Raw genomic sequence first — 22479 nt, forward strand, 5'->3', positions numbered from 1 at the left:
CTTTATATGCCGTTTGATTGTATGTGGCCGGTTTTTGGACCGGCTGTTGGCATTTCAACCTTGGATTCTATGAGCTAAGGTTTAGACCTTGTTAGATTCGATAGCATAACCGTTTGGGGGCTTTTAGGCAAAAGCCGGTTATGACATGACCAAGATTTCATGCGCCGTCTGTACCATCTGGTAGTACGGGCGACTGTATTTTTCTATTTGGGGGTACCGGCTGTATTACTTTGAAGTAAATCCCGGGGGTACCGCTTTGTAGAAATGACCGGTTGTACTGTTTGCAGTGAAGACCGGTCGTATCTTGGTTACAATGGATCATTCAAACAACCGCGAGTTATCTTTAACCTTAGCCGGTTAGAGCTATTTGATTTATGATCGCTAGAACAATGTACCACCCGGAAGGGAGATGCTCTCTTTGACGAATTCACCCCAAATGGGCATCGCCGGATGTCTGCTCTTTTAGAGCAGACGGTTTAATTTTTAGCTGGCCGGTTGGCCTTTAATTTATAGCTTCCACCTGTGTATTGCACAGGACATGGCGAATGCCACCTGTGTATTGCACAGGATATGGCGAATGTATGTAAAAAAGGAAAAATTTGGAAATAAAGCATTCTCATTAATATACTCTATTTACAAAAATTTACGATTTCTCAAAAGTAGTACTTTTTCAAGTTGTCTACATTCCAAGTTCTGGCTAGCTGCCTACCGTCTGGGGTCTCCAGGCGGTAGGTGCCGCCTCTGACTTCTTCAAAAATTTGGTTGGGGCCCTCCCAATTAGGAGTTAGCGTCCCTTGCTCATTTTCCCAACCGGTTGCCTCCATTTTTTCGTAGCACAAAGTCCCCCACTTTTAGGGGCTGTTTGTGTACCCTTTTGTTGTAGGCCCTCGTCCTTCTCATCTGGTATATCTCATGACGTAAGGTGGCATTGCCCCTGCGCTCCGGGAGTGATTCCAATGCAAGACGCATGGCCTCCCAATTAGCCTCTTCATCATAGAGCATGACTCGGAGTGTTGGCTCATAAAGTTCAATAGGCAGGACGGCTTCAGTGCCGTATGTCATGCGAAACGGGGTTTCACCGGTTGCCCCTTTTTCAGTTGTTCTGATGGCCCATGGGACGTGAGGTAACTCATCCGCCCAAAGACCGCCAGCTTTCTCAATTTTCTTTTTTATGCCGTCTGAGATGAGCTTGTTGAAGGCTTCAACTTGGCCGTTTGCCTGGGGCCGGCCAACGGATGCAAAACAATATGAGATCCCTTGATCTCCCAACCTACTCTTGAGGGTAGGAGTTTCAAACTGAGGGCCATTGTCAAAGACCATAGACATAGGGACCCCAAACCGGGTGATGATGTTTCTCCAAATGAAGGAGATGACATCCTCTGTCTTGATGCCCTTGACCGCCTCTGCCTCAACCCATTTGGTGAAGTAATCCACAGCCATAAGGATGTATCTCCGCCCGCCTGTGGCAGGCGTATATGGACCTAAGATGTCCATGCCCCATTTTGCAAATGGAACCGGGCTGTAGATGGTTGTCAGGTCTGTAGCCGGACGGTGTATGAGCCGGCCAAACCTCTAGCACTTGTCAAATTTTTTCACCAATTCCATGGCGTCTGCCTCAAGAGTGGGCCAAAAATAGCCTTGCCGCCTGGCCCTCTTTGCTAGAGTTTTGCCGCCTATATATGAAGCACAAAAGCCCGCGTGCAGATCCTCTAGCACCTCTTTTCCCCTTTCAGGGGTAACACACTTCAGTAACGGCTGCAGGTAACCCATTCTGAAGAGCTCCCCTTTGTAACTTCAGTTTAATCTTTACCCACACTACAAGGCATCTCAATTTCAATACAACTTAGACGACTACCTATTGATGTTGGCACAATGTACTACGGAAAATCAGACACTACGAGCAAATCTATAAACTCAAAAATTGAATCAAGGAACTATCCTGATGTGAAAGAGCCATAACATACAAATATTAAAGACTGTAAAGGCTCATTCAATGAACGCGAATGAATTTACATTTTGGAAGCAACGACTCAGGCTAATGTCCATGGTAATATTTTGTCAACATTTAGATTGTCAAAAGCTCAATTAGTAACAAGACCGCCATAAAGGGTAAACAAACCAATGAGAAGCATCCCACTAACTTAGCATCCAACTAACACTAAATGTAGCCCTTTTATAAATATGAGTAATGCAATAATACAGAGTACTACTTAGCTTAATTCGAAGAATCTAAACTAGTAAAGATACCAGGCAAAAAAAATAAAATAGTGATAAATTAATCAGACTTACCCTTATCAGTAGTCTTCATTAGAACAATAAGACCCTTAGAGTTCCTGCTGGTGTGATGAAACAAAAGAATTACACTCAGTTTTATAATTTACAAATAGAAAACATAAAAATGACTGTATGATTTAGATTCCCTGACCAACACACAACCTTCCTATGTCATTCGTTCCTGCAATAGTGGTCTTTGTGATTGGGACACGCTTTGCCAATATTTCCCTAATTGATTTTGGTGTGGGGAATTATAATTGACAGTCTTATACTATAATAAGTATCTTCAGTTGAAATGACTATTAGTAATCAATCTTTTTGCGTTTTCATACCATAAGAGTACACCAATTTCCCACTTCTAAAGAATCAAATTGACCTAGAAAAAAAAATCAACCAATATAGAAAACACCAATATTCTATTCACTATAGCAAGAATTTAACTTAGTTCCGCAAAATAAATTTTAAATCTAACTCAATGCCATCATATTCTACTTAATACAGATAAATTTAACAATATGGAATAAAATAAATTTCAAAATTTTCAACATATACAATAACAAGAGTTCACGAATTATATATTAACAACAATAATGTATGTACATAAATTAAAAGAGACCTAACGAAATTGAATTGCATGACATTCTTCCAATTAACCCTTAATTGGAAAACCCTTAATTTCTTCCAATTAACAGCCTCGAGAAATTAGAAAAACCTTAATTTTTTCCAAATAACCTTAATTGGCAAAAATCACTCAAACATAGAACAAATTCACGAGTAAATCCATTAAATATCAATCCAATAACACATGAATAACACAACCAGATTCGACAACCCTAAAACAACAACAACAAAATCAACCAACAATTCATCAATCGCAAAGAAGATCAAAATCAAGAACATCTAAAAAAACAAAATCAAAACCAAAAGGAAGCGAAATCGAAGCTAACCAGGAGCAGCTTCAATGGAGGTGAGAAAGCTCAGATTCGGCTTCAATGGAGAATATAGAGCACGATGCAATGGAGGCGGAGGTGCTGCTTCAATGGAGTGAGAAGGCCGAGGTGCTGCTTCAATGGAGTGAGAAAGCTAGGGCAATTCGGGATTCTGGATAGAGAATGAAGGCGAAAACGAGAGGGAAATTAAAAGTACAGAACATGGAAAGAAAAAAGAAAGAAAGAAGAAGAAAAGCAGCCCGATTTTTTTTTTTAATATTTTGTAATTCGCACCGGTTTATTAGGAACCGATGGGAAAAGTATTTTCCCCAATCCCGCCCATTTCTTTTCCCACCGGTTTTCAAGAACCGGTGCGAAAAGTGCGCTGCGTAATTCATTTTTTCTACTAGTGAACATAATGCTCAACTTCACAAGTCATAACAATCATAAACATCGGTTATTCCAAAGTTTTAGTGCGTCCACTCAAACATTTGGGTTCATTAAGAGTCTAAGGACTCATCCTCATATAGTTTATCAATCAAGTGCGTCTCAAATAGCACCAACCCAAATAGTTTATTGTTCCATTAAGAACTCAAAAGAGTTCAACCTCAATCAAGCAGTACAACACGTGCCATATAGGGATAGGAAAGTAATGTTTTCAATCTTTCCACAGTACATGGGCTTAAGGCCTATCCCTCTCGACATTTCTACAAGTTATCAAGGATTGTTACATGTACCAAATTTCCTTACCATAGTGCACAATTATTTTTGTTAGAATACTTTTCCAATAAGGAAAACTAGCATGTTACCACCATCAACTTAATTTGCACAAATGGTTTAGAAAAATATGTCACATTCACTATTAGGTGAATAGGGTAACAAGACAACCCAAAACATGAAATTTCAAAAACTTACTCAATCAAGTCCAATCCTTGAAAATAACATAGCCGCATTAGGGAACTTACTTCATCAACCATCACCAACACTTGCCTTCCGGAAATTTTGATCAACTTTTCCCGGAAACTAGTGTATTTCACAACCTTTATACCTAAAAAGATACTTAGTAAAAGATGAAGCAAAATTAAACAACGTTAATCATCCACGGATAAAATTTGTAAAATATTGCACTACAATCATTTCACAAATATATGCTATGTTAAAATAAATTATAATGCATGTCACTATCACATTGCTAAATGTATTAGCATATTCCACTCAAGACATACTTTAATACCTCTTTTAAAGTACACACAATTCATTCTAATACAAAACATATTCCACTCAAATGATGACATAAACAACAAATACCATATCAACGCAAAAATCTTTCCAATCATGAAATATGTATGACACTTTGGAAAAAAACCAAAAAACTAATAATGATTATTATTATCAAAATAATAAAATGCATGTCACATTCAAATTCGTGAAAATTGCTTAACAAATTGGAAAGATAAGAAGTTCAAGAAAGTTATTAATTACAATTACTACACATGTGATACTCAACACCACCACATTACTCACATTGTAGAAATAACACAAAAAATATATTACCTTAAAGCAAGTAGTGAGAAGCAAATAAACTTAATCACAAGTATTAGATTCTCACGAGGTACTAACCAAACTCTTGTACCACCTCCTATGTAATAGTCTCAAGTCAACTCACACTTGAACTTTCAACTCTCATTTCTTATCTTCAACAAGGAACTCACTAACTCACTTAGGTCATTGCTTAAAAGGCATACTATTCTCCATCCCCTTGATGAGAAACTAGTACAAAAGAATGAAGGTAAAACAACACTCAACCATCTATGTGATACATGCACCCATGGTTCCCATAAAGACAAGAAAGTCATAAACCTTTACTTATAAGTTTAGCCTTGAACACTTTCAACAAAACTTGGTGAAATGACACCGAAAACCTTTAGAAGAACTATTAATAAGCATACTCCTTAAAAGGTTGCAAAGCTCTAACTATGTTAGACAAGTTCTAACTTATTCTCAATGGTTTCTTCCAAGGTAATCGTTCCCTCATGGAATTCACTAAATTAAAAAGATACTCTATTAACATCGAGGCAAACAAGTAAATACCGTCTTTAGCAAAGTTAGTCACTTACATACTTTGCATTGAATAGAAGATAAACTAAAATTGATGCCTTTTATTTCTCTTATAGTCAAATTGTTCACTCAATAATAAACAAAATAAATACATAATAAGATAGGAATATATAGCAATCAAGAGACATGAGAATTCTAATATGCAATGCATAGCCAATCACTTGTCGCTTAAACATACATGTCATAATGCATAAAATTGCTAAAAACAAATTATTATAGTAAATGATGTCAATTATTGTGGTACATGGAAATAACCCAACATTCACACACAAAGTCATAGAACATACAAAAAATTGCTTAAAAAGCAAAACCGAGATGTTTAACAACCATAACCAAGACTTTGAGTCCAACACTTATTCTCATATTACGCTAATAGAAAAACAAAAATTCGCAGCGGTGCAAAACTCTCTATCGCACCGGTTTTGAACCGGTCTAGATTTGAGGGATGCGAACAAAGTAAAACTTTCGCACCAGTTCAAAATCGGTGGCTTGTCTTACTTTTCGCACCGGTTAACCAGTGCGAATTATTATTTTTTGCACCGGTTAACCAGTGCGAATACTCTTAACCGCTTTTTTATTTTTTTTTTAATTTTTTATAAGATTTGGCACTTTTTTATTATTTATAAGATTTGGCACCGGTTAACCGGTGCCTTTACTCTGTACTCTTTTTTTTTTTTTTTTTTTTTTTTTTTTTTTTTTTGCAATAATAATAATATTAATACTAATAATAATAAAAAAAACCTGTACATCCTGCATTAATTCTACCATTATTATTAACAATGGAAATTCTCTCAAGTAACCACAGACTTTTATTTTTTCTTAGTGGTAAAGTATGAAACTTTTTATTATTTTTGGTAATCGTGAATTAATATTACTAATCCAATGATAACATTAATAATTAAAAAAATCATTAAACAATTAACTAGGGTTAATCTAGGTTAAATAACAATGGATTTACATTAGTACCCTTCAAATTATTTAAAGAAAAAAAACAAAAAAAAAATCCAAACCCCTCCCCACCCAGCCACCAGCCCACCGCCAACCCCCATCCCCTTGCCAGCTCTCAGCTCGGCCAGACTGACGGCGTCTCAAACCCCTTCCCCGTCGGAGACCCCCACCACCGACACCTCAATCCCTAAACGAGCACTGAAACCACTTAAGCCAATGCAAACAGGAAAGCTAGCAATCATCACCAACAAAACACAAGTATTATGCAATGAGAATCAAATAACTCAACTAACGGCAAATCAGAGCACCAATGACCAATCCTCCCAAGTTTCAATATACAATTCTAGAAATTCATTGATGTATATAATTGTTTGAATACCATAATCTCATATAAACTCAAAACTAAGCATGTTTTAAGATTTTCAATTTGATTGAACCCTAAAATATTCAACAACATTGCCCCCCAAATCTGCCTGCAAAACCCGACCCAACCCATCAACCCCACCCGGCGACCCACCCTCTCTCTCCTCTCATCACCACCGAATCCACTGAAACCAAATCAACATCAACAACACGTTGACGACGGTAGAGGAGGTTAATTTGATATGAATAACTTCTTCAAACCCTCGAATTTGAGTGTGGGTGAGGTTGCATTGCGTTTCGAATGGAGAGGGGTATAGATATAAGTTGTTTTCGAGGGAGGTGGTGGGGTTTTTTCTGGATATTTCGACAGAGAATGATAGGGAATGAGGGGAAAGCGGTGAGGCAAGGGCGGGGGATGCGAGGAAAAGAGGTGGGCTGGGGCGGCGAATGCAGTGAAGGGAGGTGGGCAGCGGCGACGGTGCTTCTCCTCCTATTGCCACTTGTAACTTGGTGATTGAATTGCAATGTTATTTTGTTTTGATTAAAATAAAATGGGGAAAATTGCAAATCTCCCACATTGATTGTGGATCGGAAATCAAGGTTCATTTCCCTATAAATACCTAAGTTTTGGATTTGGGAAGAACACTTGAGTGGAACTAAAAAAGCATCTCCTTAGAAACGCGAGAAAACCTTAAGCTCGTAAAACTCTAGTTTTTTTTTTTGTCAAGTCCCGACTAACCTTCGGGACTAGGACCGTTTAGGTCGGGTTCGTGGGTACGAGCCGTTGGAGACCTTCGCATTTGCGGGGTTCAAGTTTTGAAGTAAGAGCTCGGGATCGAGCGAAGCACGCGCCAAGGGTATGAATGTCTTTTCCTTCTTTCTCTTAATTGTTGTTTAATTTGTGATTGCATGCTTAGTTGCCTTAATTAGTGGGCGGGTCTTGGACGGGTTTTTCTTCCGCGTAGAGTCGGACTCTACGAAACCCAACAGGTTGCCCGGATGTACCCCTTTTGAAAGCAATCACAAATTATTGAAGAACCCAGGCGTTTCTCTGAAGTCTCGCTTGATGATACGCTAGACGGTTGATCGGATGTGGGTGTATTGAAAGCAGAGCGAAGCAATTAAAGTATGCTCAGATGGTGCTAATGAGTTTTGAGTAATGGGTACCCAGGCGATAGCCGTTTGGGTCAAGAAGAGACAGGCGGGTATGGAAAAAATAGCAGCCGGTCTCAGAGCTCTCTTTTCTCTCTCTCATAAAAATTCTCAAAATGTCAAAGTGAGGAAAATGAGGGGGGAGACTTCTACTTATAGAGGAAATCCTCCAGAAGGCGAACCGTCGCCTCCAAAAAATAAAAACAAGAAAAAAACAATAAAAAGAGAGAGAAGGAGGCGAATCGTCGCCTTCTCAGATTATGACACCTGTGAGGGGGACCAATAGCATGCTGACACGTGTCAGCCTCAGAGAGGTTCTGAAAGAACCAATCTTCTGATGACACGTGGCAATCTAAGTCATGAATGGGGAGTTGATCCTCAAACCCTATAAATATGGATGGATCCCCATTTATTGCACATTCAGAAATATTCTCACAAACCAGAGCAATATTAATTGCAGATGCTCTCTCTCGAGATCCGAGAGAAACTCTTTACATTCCGTAGTTTTAACTCCGTCCGTACACATACTAACTTGATCGTCGGAGGCGGAATTCCACCCAACCGGAGTTTCTGCGGTTTTGCAGGTACAGACGGTCGGCATCCATTCTTTGAATTGTAACTCTCCCGAGAGACTCCAAAAACCCCGAAACAGCTTGAGCTTCTCCAATTCAGGACAAATGTTAAGAATCCTTTTCAGAACTGTAGGGCTAAAGTTATGATGTGATGATAGGTCCAAGTACTTTATTGCACAATTCTTTATTAGGCCATCATAATTGTATTCTTCTCTTCCGAGAGTTGAATCATTCGTTCCAAAATGGCGTAGACATTAGACGAGTGCATTTCTGTGTGATCATAAAAAAAACTGAATCAGATAGCTTGGAAGAATCATAGAGCTTAATTGATGTCAGATTTTGGAGATAAGAGGAATTGTACTCGATATGCTCATTTGTGAAGAATTCTATGCTCCCCAACTCTAAAGATTTCAGAGATTGAGAAGAGTGTCGAAGGAGCCTTAAGATCCCACTATCCCAGTAAACGTGTAGCTTTTGCAATCTCTAAGAACCAAGTCTGTAAGAAGAACTCTTGCTTCTATGATAGAAATTAAAAACTCATCCGATGTGTAAACAATTATGAACCTCAGAGATTTTAAGTTGGCTAGGAAATTAGTAGTGCCTTTGACTTCAAATGATCCAATCATAAAATATGCTCTTAGGTTTAATGAATTTAATTGATGACTATTGTATATAAGGCATAAAATACCTTTATCTGTTAAAGAATAAAAAGAACCAAGTTTAGTATGCTCTAGTAATGCACAATTCTTTAACAGCGAAACAAGGGACTTATTTGAAATACCTGTTTCACTCGAAAGATCTATCTTGCGTAATCTTTTGAGCTTGGATGACAAATAATCTATCCTTTCATCACTCATTACAATGTATTCACTATCATCATCCTCATAATAAAATTCATAACGGCGCTTGATATGTAGTTACTCGAGCTGAAGGAACGAGTCTGTTATTCTGACAAGATCAGCATGTATCTTCCTATCCACCTGAAAACTTCAGTATTTTTAGATTGTTCATTTAGGAACTCAGCTCCTCTAACCAAACTGGTGGTTGATTTCGATTATATGACATATTCAGCAGCTCTTCCAGGTCCAACCCGGATCGTGCAATCGCAACAGCTTCATTTAAGTCTCCTTCAAAGTTACAGAACTGTATCTTCTTAATTTTGGAGAATCTTTGTAGCAGCCTAATGAGGGGATGTGATTAGTGGATTATCTGAAAATTTTATGCTAACTCGTAAGGAATTGGTGATTGACAGGAGTTTCTTGCAGACTAATGTGATTGATTCTCAGACACTTGCATGATTGAGACAATTAAAGATCACCCCTCAGCATTCGTCAAGCAATTATGTGCTTTTTTCTTCTTCCATTTCCATCTGAACTTAGATCAGATCAGGTTATTTGCAGCATGAAAAATGTACCAAGTATTACTTAAGACTTAGTTTCCTTTATAAATTAATGTTACCGTTAGAGCAAAGCTAGATAGTGTATGTAGAAAGAAAGTAGGAAGTTTCTTATATTATTTTGATATGTACAAGAGTACTTTATATAGGGGTGAGGGGTGCCTTCTACATTATTGTGATGCAATGAAGAGTCACAGCTTTTGGCATTTCAACTACTCCTAATAACTCTAGTACAATCAAGTTTATTCACTGATTTCTTCACTAATTTCTGAACACTAAAAGTCTTATTTACTAACACTCCTCCTTGAGACTTTTGGCCATCATACCAAGCTTAAGTCTGAGAAACTCAAATCTGCTTTTTGGTAAAGCCTTGGTCAAAATGTCAGCGAGCTAAAACTCAGTAGGACAATGAATCAGCTTCACTTCTTTCTCTTGCTCAGCTTCTCGAAGTGCATAATACTTAATCTTCATGTGCTTTGTCTTGCTGAAACAAACTGGATTTTTTGAAATAGCAATTGCTGATTTGTTGTCTACTAGAACTTCAGTAGCTTCTTCCTGTTTGTGTCTAAAGTCAGCAAGTATTTTCCTGAGCCACACAGCTTGATTAATAGTTGTCGATGCTACAATGTACTCGGCTTCAGCAATGGATTGAGCTAATACTTCTTGCTTCTTCGAAATTCATGAAAACACTCCAGATCCAAGTGAAGAAACATATCCCGGAGTACTTTTCATGTCATCGTTTGAACCACCCCAGTCACTGTCTGAATATGCCAACAATTAGGAGTTTGTACTTGCGTTAAACATAACACCAAAATCTAAAGTTCCTCATATATACCTGAGCACTCTTCTGGCAGCACCCATATGAACATCACTTGGTTCACTCGTGAACCTTGAAAGCAAACTTGGTGCGAACATCAGATCTGGCCTTGTGGCTGTTAGGTAAAGTAGACTTCCAACTAAGATCGTGTACTGCTAGTGTCAACTTTCCTTTGACCATCATCTCTGAACAACTTCTCATTCACTACAAGAGGTGTACTGATTGGCTTGTAGTTTTGCATATGGAATTTCTTAAGAACATCATTTGCATATTTTCTTTGAGAGATGAAGATTCCATCTTCAGCTTGATGAACTTCCATCAATAGGAAATAATTCATTAAGCCTAAGTCTGTCATTTCGAACTTCATTTTCATCTCCTCCTTGAACGAGAGGATCATCTTTGAATTATTTCCCGTGACAAGAAGATCATTAACATAGAGTGAAACAATAAGCAAATCATTTTCTCCTTGATTCTTCACATAGAGAGTGTGCTAATTTTTACTTTTGTTGAACCCTTGTGCAAGTAGATATGAGTCAATCTTGTTGTACCATGCTCGTGGCACTTGCTTTAGCCCATAAAGAGCCTTTTTCAGCTTGCACACTTTTCCATCTTGCCCTTTAATAGCAAATCCGGGAGGTTGCTCAACGTAAATTTCCTCCTCGAGTTCACCATTGAGAAAGGCAGACTTGACATCAAGTTGATAAATCTTCCTGTCTCTTGAGCTGCTATAACCAACAGAGTTTTAACTGTGTCAAGCCTAGCCACCGGAGCAAATGTATCTCCATAATCAATTCCTACTTGTTGGGAGTATCCTTTGACGACCAATCTAGCCTTGAACTTGCTTATGGTCCCATCAGGATTCAATTTGATTTTGTAGACCCACTTTGACTCCAATCACTTTGCGATCACTTGGTCAATCAACCAACTCCCAAGTCTGATTTTTCTTGATCGTATTGATTTCATCTTCCACTGCTTGCTTCTCATATGTTGTAGACCCACCTTTTGTATTCAAAAGCCTTCTCATATGTTGGGGCTCTTCAACACCAAGGTAACATCTTTCACATTCCTGCGGGTCTAGGTGAAAGACTGGACATTTCTCGTACAAATCCGAGAGAGACTTCTTACCTCTAGGACCCGTAGCATTATCATCATCACTAGTTTCTTCAGTGCCATTTCCAGCTTGTATAGGAGTGGAAGGAGCTTCTTCAATATTCTCATCTCTAGGTTCATCATGCACTTCACTGTCAACTTGAAAAAATTTCTTCTCAACCTTCTCTTCTTCCCAATTCCAACTTGCATCTTCATCGAATTTAACATCTCGACTGATCATGATCTTTTTATTGCTAAGATTGAAAAATCGATATTCTTTGGCTTGTGAATCATAGCCAAGGGAGATTCCTCTTTCGGCTTTTGCATCTAATTTGCTTCTCTTTGAGATGGAATATGAGCATAGCAAACTGATCTAAATACTCTCAAGTGTTTTGATGTTGGCGTTCTTCTACTCCATGCTTCAATTGGAGTTTTGCCTTGAACCGCTTTTGTGAGCAGCCTGTTCAGCTAATAAACAGATGTGCGAACTGCTTCTGCCCATAATTATTTTGGCAGATTTTTTACACTTAACATACAGCGAGCCATCTCCATCACAATTTTATTCTTTCGTTCAGGAAATCCATTTTTCTGAGGTGTATAACCCAGTGTAAGCTAATGTTCAATTCCCTCATCTTCACATAAAATATCAAATTCAGAGGAAGTATATTCCTTGCCTCGATCTGATCTGATTTTTTGTAGTTTACAGCCACTTTGAGCTTCTGCCAGTGCTTTAAATTTTTTGAAAACACTGAAAACTTCAGATTTTTCTCTCATGAAATACACCCACGTCATGCGGGTGAAATTATCGATAAAAAGGATGAAATACTTGTTTTCACCAAGAGATAAATTTCGATGAGGTCCACAAACATCAGTGTGAACAAGCTGCAATTTTTCTGATGCATGCTCTCCACACTTTCTCCTTCAGGAAAGGCAGCCTATGTTGCTTGCCAATTTGACAAGACTCACAAAGATCATTGGATACACAAATTGCAGGAAAATCTCTCACTAGATTTTTCTTGTGAAGTTCATTGAGAGCACGCATATTAAAGTGTATATACCTCCTATGCCATAGCCATGTGTCACTTGAGTTTACGACATTCATATTCTTTACCGGATAATCCCACTTTAATAGAAAGTTGTTGTTTTCCATCAGGTTTTTTACAATCTCTTTCTTATTCGAGTCAATGATGGTGCAATGGTTATTCTCAAAGACAAGTGAATAACCATTGTTGACCATCTGAGCAACACTAAGCAAACTATCATTCAAATCTGGAACAAGGAGGACATCATTGATGAACTTCATACCTTTCTTAGTTTGAACACCAATTGTGCCTTTTCCAGTGGACTGTACAACAACACCATTCCCCATACGAACTGGAACTTTGATGGAAGAGTCAAGCTTGCAAAATAAGCTTGAATTTTGTCATGTGGGATGTGCACCCACTATCAATCAACCATCTTTCCTTGCTGGTACAGGAGCTCATCACTTGACGTTCATAAAACAAATTGTCTTCTGATTCATTGGAAGCACGAGCATTTGTGTTTGACGATTGTTGCTTCTGTTTGTACCAACAATCCTTCTCCAAATGGCCTAGTTTTTTGCAATGGCTGCACTTCGGTTTCCCCTTATGATAACAATCTTTTTCAAGATGATTTGTCTTATTGCATATACCACATGGAGGGAATTTCCCTTTGGACTGTGGCTGCTCCTTGTCTTTTCTGTCAGATCGTGGAGCCCCTTGATTCTTCCGATTATTGCCTTTGTTGAATGGAAATTTTTTATGAGACTTTGACGAAAAAGCAATCTCCAAGGGTGGGGATTTCCCTAGGTCATCCTTTGCAAATTTCTGCTCATGGGCAAGCAACGAACCCATTAGCTCCGTCACACTGAGTTTTGTGACGTCCTTAGATTCAACAATTATTGTGGACATTGTGTTGAACCTTCTGTCCAAAGATCCTAAGATCTTTTGCACTATTTTTGCATCTGAGATCTCTTCTCCATAAATCTTCATTTGGTTTACAACTTCCTTGAATCTAGAAGTGTAACCTTTTATATCCTCATTCTCCTTCATCTTCATATTATCATATTGACTCCTCAAAGTATTGAGTTGAATAATTTTGATTTTTTCATCGCCATGAAACTCCACCTCAAGAAGACTCCAAGCTTATTTTGCTGATGAGGCTCTCATGATCTTGGGGAAGATTGTGTCAGAAACACAATTGATGATATGAGATAAGGCTCTAGCATTCTTCATCTCATCATCACTTATCTTCTTTAATTATGCTTCTGTGTACTGCACTCCTTCTTGTTTTCGTACGAAACCAATTTCTACTATCTCCCACAAAGCACTTGCTATTAGAAAAAGCTTCATTTTTATGCACCAATAATCATAATTCTCTCCTGTGAAAGTAGGAGTTGATGGCATAGAAGTTGTGGAAGAGGTTGACGTTGAAGCCAAACTTCAACTGCTTAGTTTCTTCTTCTTCCTATCTTCTGTTTTTTTTTTTTTTTTTTTTTTTTTTTTTTTTTTTTTTTTTTTTTTTTCCGGCCCTTAAGATCATAAGGCTCTAATACCAATTGTTAGATCAAAACTGGACAATGTATGTATAAAGAAAGTAGGAAGATTTCTTACATTATTTTGATATGTACAAGAGTACTTTATATAGGGGTGAAGGATGCCTTCTACATTATTGTGATGCAATGAATAGTCACAACATTTGGCATTTCAACTACTCCTAATAACTCTAGTACATTCAAGTTTATTCACTGATTTCTTCACTAATTGCTGAACACTAAAAGTCTCATTTACTAACAATTACAATGTTAGAATTCATTGACTTAGTTATTCTTATACGGAGTAAAACAATATTATCAAGCCAGACCTTTTAATCGTTTTAATTTAACATGCTTTGACATAGAATTAAAAACACGGTTTAATAACAAAAACTGGATACATAAAACATAAATTATTCCATGCCTTTTATAAAGTCTAATGCACTTAATCTTTGATAAACAGAAATCATTTTTACAAATTAAAACTAATTCTTACTGATAACAAAAGTCTTTCTTACTAGAATTGATTTTTGTTGATTATTGTTAATTTTACTAAATCCTATTTTTAAGGCAAACTTGACTTTGCCAGGCCTTTAGTCCTTTTCCTTTCAGTGTGATATGCCAATTTTATGACCTGCAAATGTAACCAGGGAATGGCTCTGCAATATTACAAGAACATTCGACAAGCGATATTACTAATCCATTACCCGAAAATCTTTGATATTAATAGTTCAAACTTCTCCCTTTGTCTGGAATTAATAATTACCGGCAATATCACATCTTAATAATTAGAGTTTAAATATGCGTATAATATATATTAGCTGGTTAGAATGTTTGGCACACATGGCCTGTAAATTTAGAGCAGTTCAAACTGTTCATAAATGGTGTATGGTACCCACCTTGCCACCATTAGATGCAGGAGATCACACAGGTATATGCATCAAGCATAGAAGATGGGAATATATACGAATTTGCAACAGGCCTGTTAACTGCAGTAGTTTGACACTTAAGAAAATTAGTAGATTTTAAGACTTTAAAGTTCATTGTTTCAGAACTACAATAAAATCTCTTTATCCCCTTAGAATGGTTACATTATTTCAAACCACCAGAAAAAGAAGCATTCACAAACGCCAAACAGTTTCAGTGTTATTCATAACTTTTCTGTGGTCATAGTGTTTCAACAGCAAGCAACGACATCAAAAACTTCTGTCCAATGATATAGACAATCAATTATCACCCATATTCAGCAACAGGTCACTTGAATTCAGCAGCACCTTGTTAGACGACTTTGCCACAGTATGAGCAATATCTCTGGAAGCTTCAATTCTCCTGAGAGTAATGAACGCAGGGTTTTGGGCAATAGATTTACCAATGAGTTCAGCACTCTTGGCTTCTCCCTGGCAAGCAAATTAAATAACTTTTGAGAGGGACACAGTCCAAGTCAAAATCATCGTAATAAAACTGTTTTTCTTTGGATGTTTTAATTTATTTCCCTTGGAGGAAAAACTTGAAGCACAAACAATCAAGAACATAGGTTGAACAATTAGTGATATTTCACACCAACTGCGTTCAGAAGATACTTTTATTTATTTTATAACTTAGCATAAATTTAAAATGGTAACTTTACCTGTGCCTTGATTATAGCACTTTTCTTGTCTTGTTCAGCTTTTTCTACAACAAACTTGGCTCGTTCAGCATCCTGTGCAGCCACCTGTTTAGCCTCAATTGCAGAAGTGAACTCATCGCTGAATTTCAGGCTTGTGATAGAAACATCATCCAATGTGATTCTGAAATCAGCAGCCCTCTCTGCCACTATCTTCCTTATCTCCCTACTGACAGCCTATAAAAGAACATGAAAACTCCTTACATTAATATGCATTACAACAACAACGACGATGACAAAGCCTTAGTCCCAAAATGACTACATTAATATGCATTAAAGAAAACAAGAAACAGCACTGTTACTTTATAGTAGCAGGACTTCAAGATTATCATAATTATATTTGAAGCACTAAAACACTCCACAATCAAGGAACTGAAAGGATGTTCGCTTACCTTCCTCTGAGTAAGGAGCTGACTGGCATTGTATTGAGCAATCACAGCTTTCAAAGTTTCATGGATTATAGAGGGCAAGACCACCTCATTAAAGCCCTTACCAAGTGTCCGATAAATTGTTGGTAGCATGTCAGGCTCGGGACGGGTTAACGCTCGCAGACCAGTCCTGACCTGGAAGCCACAATCAAGAACCAATAACTTTTTTTTTGTTGATAGAATCAAGCACCAATGTTAGAATAGTTCAAACAAGTGAATCAAGGGAAAATGCTACAGATTTTGTGACGCAGGAGAAATTTCTATAAAGCTCAATTGAGAAAGCTTATTTTTAGCTGTTGCAAGTTCTTGGTTTGAATGTGCAAAAATGCCAACCTATCTAAGCAGCAGGACAGCAAATAATAGTTAGTCAACAGTTTGACTTCAACAAGGAGAATTATTTGTTCTTATGTCAATAAATAATTTGGAAATATTTTGTTTAAGAATAAGCAAAGTACTTGGTTTGCTATGAAACTTTACAAAGATAGGACTGGAAAGAATGTTACTCCTTTGCAGATTTCCTGGCTACATATTAGAACAAAACTGGAATCTACAAGAATACTAATCAAGTAATCATAATATATGGATTTTATCAAGTACTAAGCACAGCCATTACTGCAGGTTCTATACACCCCTCGAATGCTATAAAACATAGTTGCATGGACGAGGAAAATCTACTTGATGCCCACATTGCCTAAGAACACTAGCTGTGTTCTGAAGAAATATATGCTGTCGATAACATTTTCTTTTCAGTTTTCACAGTTATATGGTTTGACATTGTCAGCAAGTCGAGGGCATAATGCAGAATAATTAGAATATTCTGGTAAAAGGTTGGAGTCAAGGAAATAGTAATTACAGAGCTTTTCGAGGTGGCCACATTTGTGCATATCAGAAGCAGAAGCAGAGATACCTGATATGAAAAGAACAGATAGGCTCAATTTATTTTGTCTGGTCCTCTAAGATTATATTATCCGTTTATATGTTCTTATTATTCTCCATGTTTGGATAGTAATTTCACATTTTCACATGATATTTAAAAAATTCACCGGGTTCGTGCTGCCTAGCTAAGGAGGACCTCTATGGACACTTTGCAGATGGTATTCTATAGATTCCCACAATTCTTCAGCACTAAAGGAGTAAAATTCTCTTTAACTCAGGAAAGGTAAACGTTGAGATTATGGCAGAAGAATTTTGTTTTCTCTATCTAAAAATTAAGGTTACATACAGTGATCTGTTAGCTAAAATGATTCAATTCCAAACTGATTCAAACTTAAAGCCTCTAAACAACCTACTTTAGTAAGGCATGAAACGGAATCAATGGTCAGAGAGAATGGTCCAGGCAATGTTTTCACTACCATGTTATATATTATAAAGTTCTCAGATTCTCAAAATTGATGCCTTTGATAGGTATTAAACAGTTATAAAGAAGACAGTGCTAATTGCATGAGAGACAGATAGAGAGAGGGAATATGAAGATAGATAAATTTAACCAATAGGGTGCAAACAATTGCCTTGATGAAGATATTTACTTACTGCTAATATAAGAAAGATTTTAGAGAAGGGTACAAACTCAGAAGTTTAACAAGCACAGAGCAAAAGTTATTGAGCAGAAATTGGTGGATAATAAAGATGTTGAAGAAGTTATGCTATATGCAACAGGAAATACGAAAATTTTATCCAATTGAGCATGCCATTATTATATGTTTCTTTACATATACTGAGTATCAAGATGAATGTTGTTAACTGAGAAACAGAAAAAGACTGACCATTTGAAGATCACGACTCCCTGAAGTACTCTCTACCACTTGTGGTTGTGCACGAACATCAAAGATGTATGGCTTCTCAATCCATGGAATTAGCATGTGTGTTCCTTCTGGGTACACCTGTCAAAATGAAATTTAATCACGTCTTGTATACATGAACTAGATTACTAGAACAGCATTAAAGCTTATATAAATCCTCAAGGGAATATGCTCCATGAAGTAGACCAACTCTTTGTATCTTAGGAAATGAACAAGAATATGATAGCATCATATGCCACAAAAATACAGAGATCTTCAGGTTATTTTGAGTGAAAATCAATCACTTGCTGAAGACCCTTAAAAAAATGGAGATAAATTTCATCAGTAAAAGCGAACGGAATAAAGATCTACCTCTTTCTGTTAGGAACATCAATTTAAATATTATGTCTAATGATGCAATGCTTCACCAAACTTATTCTAATTAGGCATGCTAAAAATCTTCCAGGAAAAAAAAAAATCCTGCGATTTAATATACTTGACCTTGCAAAAGCCAAAAGCAACAAACAAGACTGGTAACTTGACCTTGCAAAAGCGAAAAGTTACATACAAGACTGGTAACTTGTCTGTTTGGGATCATCTAGGTGGCTTACACTAGCATATTTTTCCATCATTACCTTGTTGCCTAGGAGAAAAGGGAGGGGGTGGGGGGTAAAGAGCATGGTCTTTGGGATAAGGAGCTATAACCATGGCCCAATCTTTTCACATTCTCTAATGAATAAGTTTTAATAATCAGCTCAATAACTTTAGAAAGGAAAAAGTAATATGAGGGAATTATGTGCCCAAAATAGTGTCATACATGATAAAAATAGGGGTCTGTCTGATCTCAGAGCTCAGGTAGAGAATGTGCAATAATACAACTAAGAAAAAGTATTTCATGTGGTTATGCGAGAGTGTGTTATAATAACAAGAAGCATCTATAGTTCATCTATCTATCTTGATTAATAAAGGGATAACTCATTGGCAAATAGTACAGAAGATGAAGGAAAAACAGTAAATCAGAAAACGAATACATAACAAAGATATATTTAGTCTAACATTCACAAAGGCCCTCCCAGATAAGTTTTAGTGAATACATGTCAGAATCAATTGTAATATCATATAAGATGATACACACTTTCTGCAAGCAATGTATGCATTACATATCAGAGTTTAATAGAAGAACCTTGTCCTTGAGACCAGTCATGCGGTTGAACACAATGGCACGATGTCCTCCTTCAACATTGTAATAACTACTCAAAGCAGCATGAACCCCTAGCCCACCAATGACAAATAGTCCTATCTTTTTCCACCGAGATAATGCTCCCCCACCACCAGGCAGAGTAGCAATTTTCTTCTTGATGAAATTAATGTCAAATTCTTCCATGCTGAGATATTGCAACAACCAGATAAAGCATTAACACCTAAGAAATATCATAATCTTCTCTTGCTTTAGTTAAATTAAAGGATCCTTTTTTCTCTATTACTTCTAGTTAAGTAGGATAATTATAATTCATAAGTAAACTTTCAAGTAAATATGCTTTCGCTTGGCCTTGCTAATTCCCTGGTTTAACATCATTCTTCATCATTCACCATTCATAAAAAGTATATCATACAAACAAACTTCACATTACATGAAGATTAAGAACAACAAGAAGCTAATGACTACCCAATTAGCAAAACACTAATTTACAATCCCAGATCATCACAAAAATAAACAAAAATTGAAGTACCTCCCAATACCACCACTAACAACAAAACTCTTCATAAACTCATCTAAATCCTGAGCTTCACAATATCTTGCGTATTAAGATATGTTAACATTATCATTTAATAGCTTACACTAGCAACATATCATGAGGGTTTTCATTTGAGAGTTTAAGCAAATGAACTCAAACATCAGATAAAACGATATTACCATATTCATCTTATGAGTAAATATATAAATCAGAACATTTCAACCATAATCAATTTTAAGTACATCAATCTTTAAAATACGAAAACAAGTGTATGAACGAAGCATCTTAGCACAAAAGCCAGAGCGTGTACAAAATATATTACAGAATTAGTTCAAATATGATTAAGTGAGCTACACCAAATTTTCACCATAAATTAGAAGTTAACCTCATAAATCAATCAGCAGAGTATGAGTATGGTTTTGTATAGTACACCATATAAAACCTTGCAACAAACTTGAAAAATCAAAAATACGAAATCACACTAAAAAAATTTACAGGAAAATCTCGCAATATAAAAAATTAAATATGCGTCTTCTTCAAACAATTACGATGTACATAAGGTCAAAAATCATCTCAATAAGCTTAACAATTAAGCTGAATTCACATACATTACACTAAATTAAACAAAAATCAAGTAATTTACGCCAAAAATAATCAGTTCGAAGTTTCTTCATAAGAATGCTAAGATTTACACAAAAATACACGAAATAATTCAGACATAACGAGTAAAATTTCCAGTAAAATTGTAGCAATAAGATTATGTATAGAAAACACTAAATAAAAAACAAAATGTAATGTAAACGAACTACATTTACGATGAAGTGAAGAAGAAGATTATATCTAGCAACGTTGATCAATTTCTGGAAACGAAGAAGTACAGAGGAAGAGAGTGAGTTTTAGGAGAGATTGAGAGGACGTCTGAATTGCTCAGTATTTCTTTTGAAGCAAGTAAGTACTCGCTGAAGTAAGAATGATCATGCTAAATTCCTGACTATACTTACTGGGCCTCTCAAGTTAGAATGATCATGCTAAATTGATGACTATACTTACTGGGCTTGATCACTAGTTCTCGCCCGGATTATTTCTCGGCCCATCTATTGGTAATAATTAGTACTCCCTCCTCCATCAAAAATAGTTCCTGTTTAGTAAAAAAACACAGAAATTAAGAAATAAGAGGAAAAATTATATAAAGTACATGAAAAATAGAGTAAAATACAAAAAAAAAAAAACAAAAAAACAAAAAAACAAAAAGAAAAAAAGTGAGTGGATGATAAATACTTCCTCCGTTTCATATTAGATGACACATTTTATTTAGGCACGTTTACCGGTGTATATTTTATAATGCAAATATCCTTGATTACATTTTAGCAAAAACAATAAAAATTTGATATTTAAAATATAGATGTTGAGACGAATCTAACAATATCTCACATGACTGTGTTTTTTTTTTCTAATCGCGAAGTCACAAAACGAAGTCAAATCAAGTTATGTAGATAGTGCACAAAGTCAAACTGTCTCATCTAATTTGGAACGGGGGAAGTAATAAATACATGAAATGGAATAAAGTTCATGGAGATAGGTGGGGGCACAAATACTTAGAAAAAAATGAGGGTATTGTAGATAGTTTAGTGAATAAAAACAAAAAAAAATGGGGGTATTGTAGATAGTTTAGTAAATAAAAACAAAGAAAAAGTGAGGGTAATTAAGTATTTTCATAGTGTTTAAAAATTTAAAAAAAAAATGAAATGAGAATATCATTTTGGGGCACTCAAAAGGAAAAATGGGAACTATATTTGGGAGCGGAGGGAGTACTAGCTTGTCTTGTGGCCAACTATGTATTTATGGTTCATATATTATCAAGGATCTTGTTAACGAACGTCCCAGAGTGTTTAATAATTAATTAATATATTACTTAAAATAGTATAAGTTGAGAATGAATGACAAAATCACGCGTCTATGGATATAATTAATGTTAATTTTGGTTTAATATTTCCTCCTTTGGTTTTTTCTTATTTAACGATCGTTAGCTTTTACTATTATCAAATCAAATTTAAATGTTATATTAATTTAATTGAAAAACGTCAATTCTCAATTTTCAATAATTACTAAACATATTCTCTTTCTAACCACTTACTTCCTTAATGTTCAATTATATAATATTTGATGTATAATAATTTTTGAGTTTTAATTTTTTTTTTTTTCATTTTACCCTTGTATTAAATACTCATTTTTCAAAACGAAGGACCAGCCAACTCTAGCTGGTTGGGAGAAAACTTGGCAGGTAACAATACGTAATATAATTTATTTAGCAAACCTAGGTAGACTTGGTAATTGGGTTATCGGGTTTTTGGTTGAGACTCTGGGTTAAGTTGAATCACTTTGGATTGGGTTGAGTTTCGGCTTGAGAATGAATATAGGTCAAATTCGAATTTGGTCATTTTGGATTAGGTTGAATTTTTGGTTGCAACTTTAAGTCAAGTTCAAATCAGATTTTTTTTAGGTCGAGTCAACCTTTGTACATTATTGGTGTTTTAGATTTAAAATTATAAGATGCGGTTGTTTCGAGTTGTGGCCTGGCTTGTCGCCTTGTGGGTGTAGTTCAATTTTGGATGAGGAATATAGTTATTCCAACTCCTGACATTTGAATCTCTTTAAATTCAAA

The 22479-nt window shown here is 36.2% G+C and overlaps 2 protein-coding genes across 2 annotated transcripts; both read right to left on the bottom strand.

Moving 5' to 3' along the window:
• Positions 1 to 11059: 11059 nt before the first annotated feature.
• On the bottom strand, positions 11060 to 13027 carry LOC110700222. The gene is made up of 3 exons (XM_021877730.1): positions 12770 to 13027; positions 11496 to 11998; positions 11060 to 11294 (listed from the first exon to the last, which is right to left on the bottom strand). Exons 1-3 carry the CDS (start codon positions 13025 to 13027, stop codon positions 11060 to 11062), a joined length of 996 nt encoding a protein of 331 aa, XP_021733422.1.
• Positions 13028 to 15210: 2183 nt separating this feature from the next.
• LOC110700172 (prohibitin-1, mitochondrial-like) lies at positions 15211 to 21039 on the bottom strand. The gene is made up of 6 exons (XM_021877682.1): positions 20627 to 21039; positions 19265 to 19466; positions 18067 to 18183; positions 16268 to 16438; positions 15840 to 16052; positions 15211 to 15609 (listed from the first exon to the last, which is right to left on the bottom strand). The coding sequence occupies exons 2-6, from the start codon at positions 19463 to 19465 to the stop codon at positions 15439 to 15441; spliced, it is 873 nt and encodes a 290-aa protein (XP_021733374.1). The 5' UTR covers position 19466; positions 20627 to 21039; the 3' UTR covers positions 15211 to 15438.
• Positions 21040 to 22479: the final 1440 nt, after the last annotated feature.

The sequence above is a fragment of the Chenopodium quinoa genome, unplaced genomic scaffold, assembly GCF_001683475.1.
Source record: "Chenopodium quinoa cultivar QQ74 unplaced genomic scaffold, ASM168347v1, whole genome shotgun sequence".
Lineage (NCBI taxonomy): Eukaryota > Viridiplantae > Streptophyta > Magnoliopsida > Caryophyllales > Amaranthaceae > Chenopodium > Chenopodium quinoa.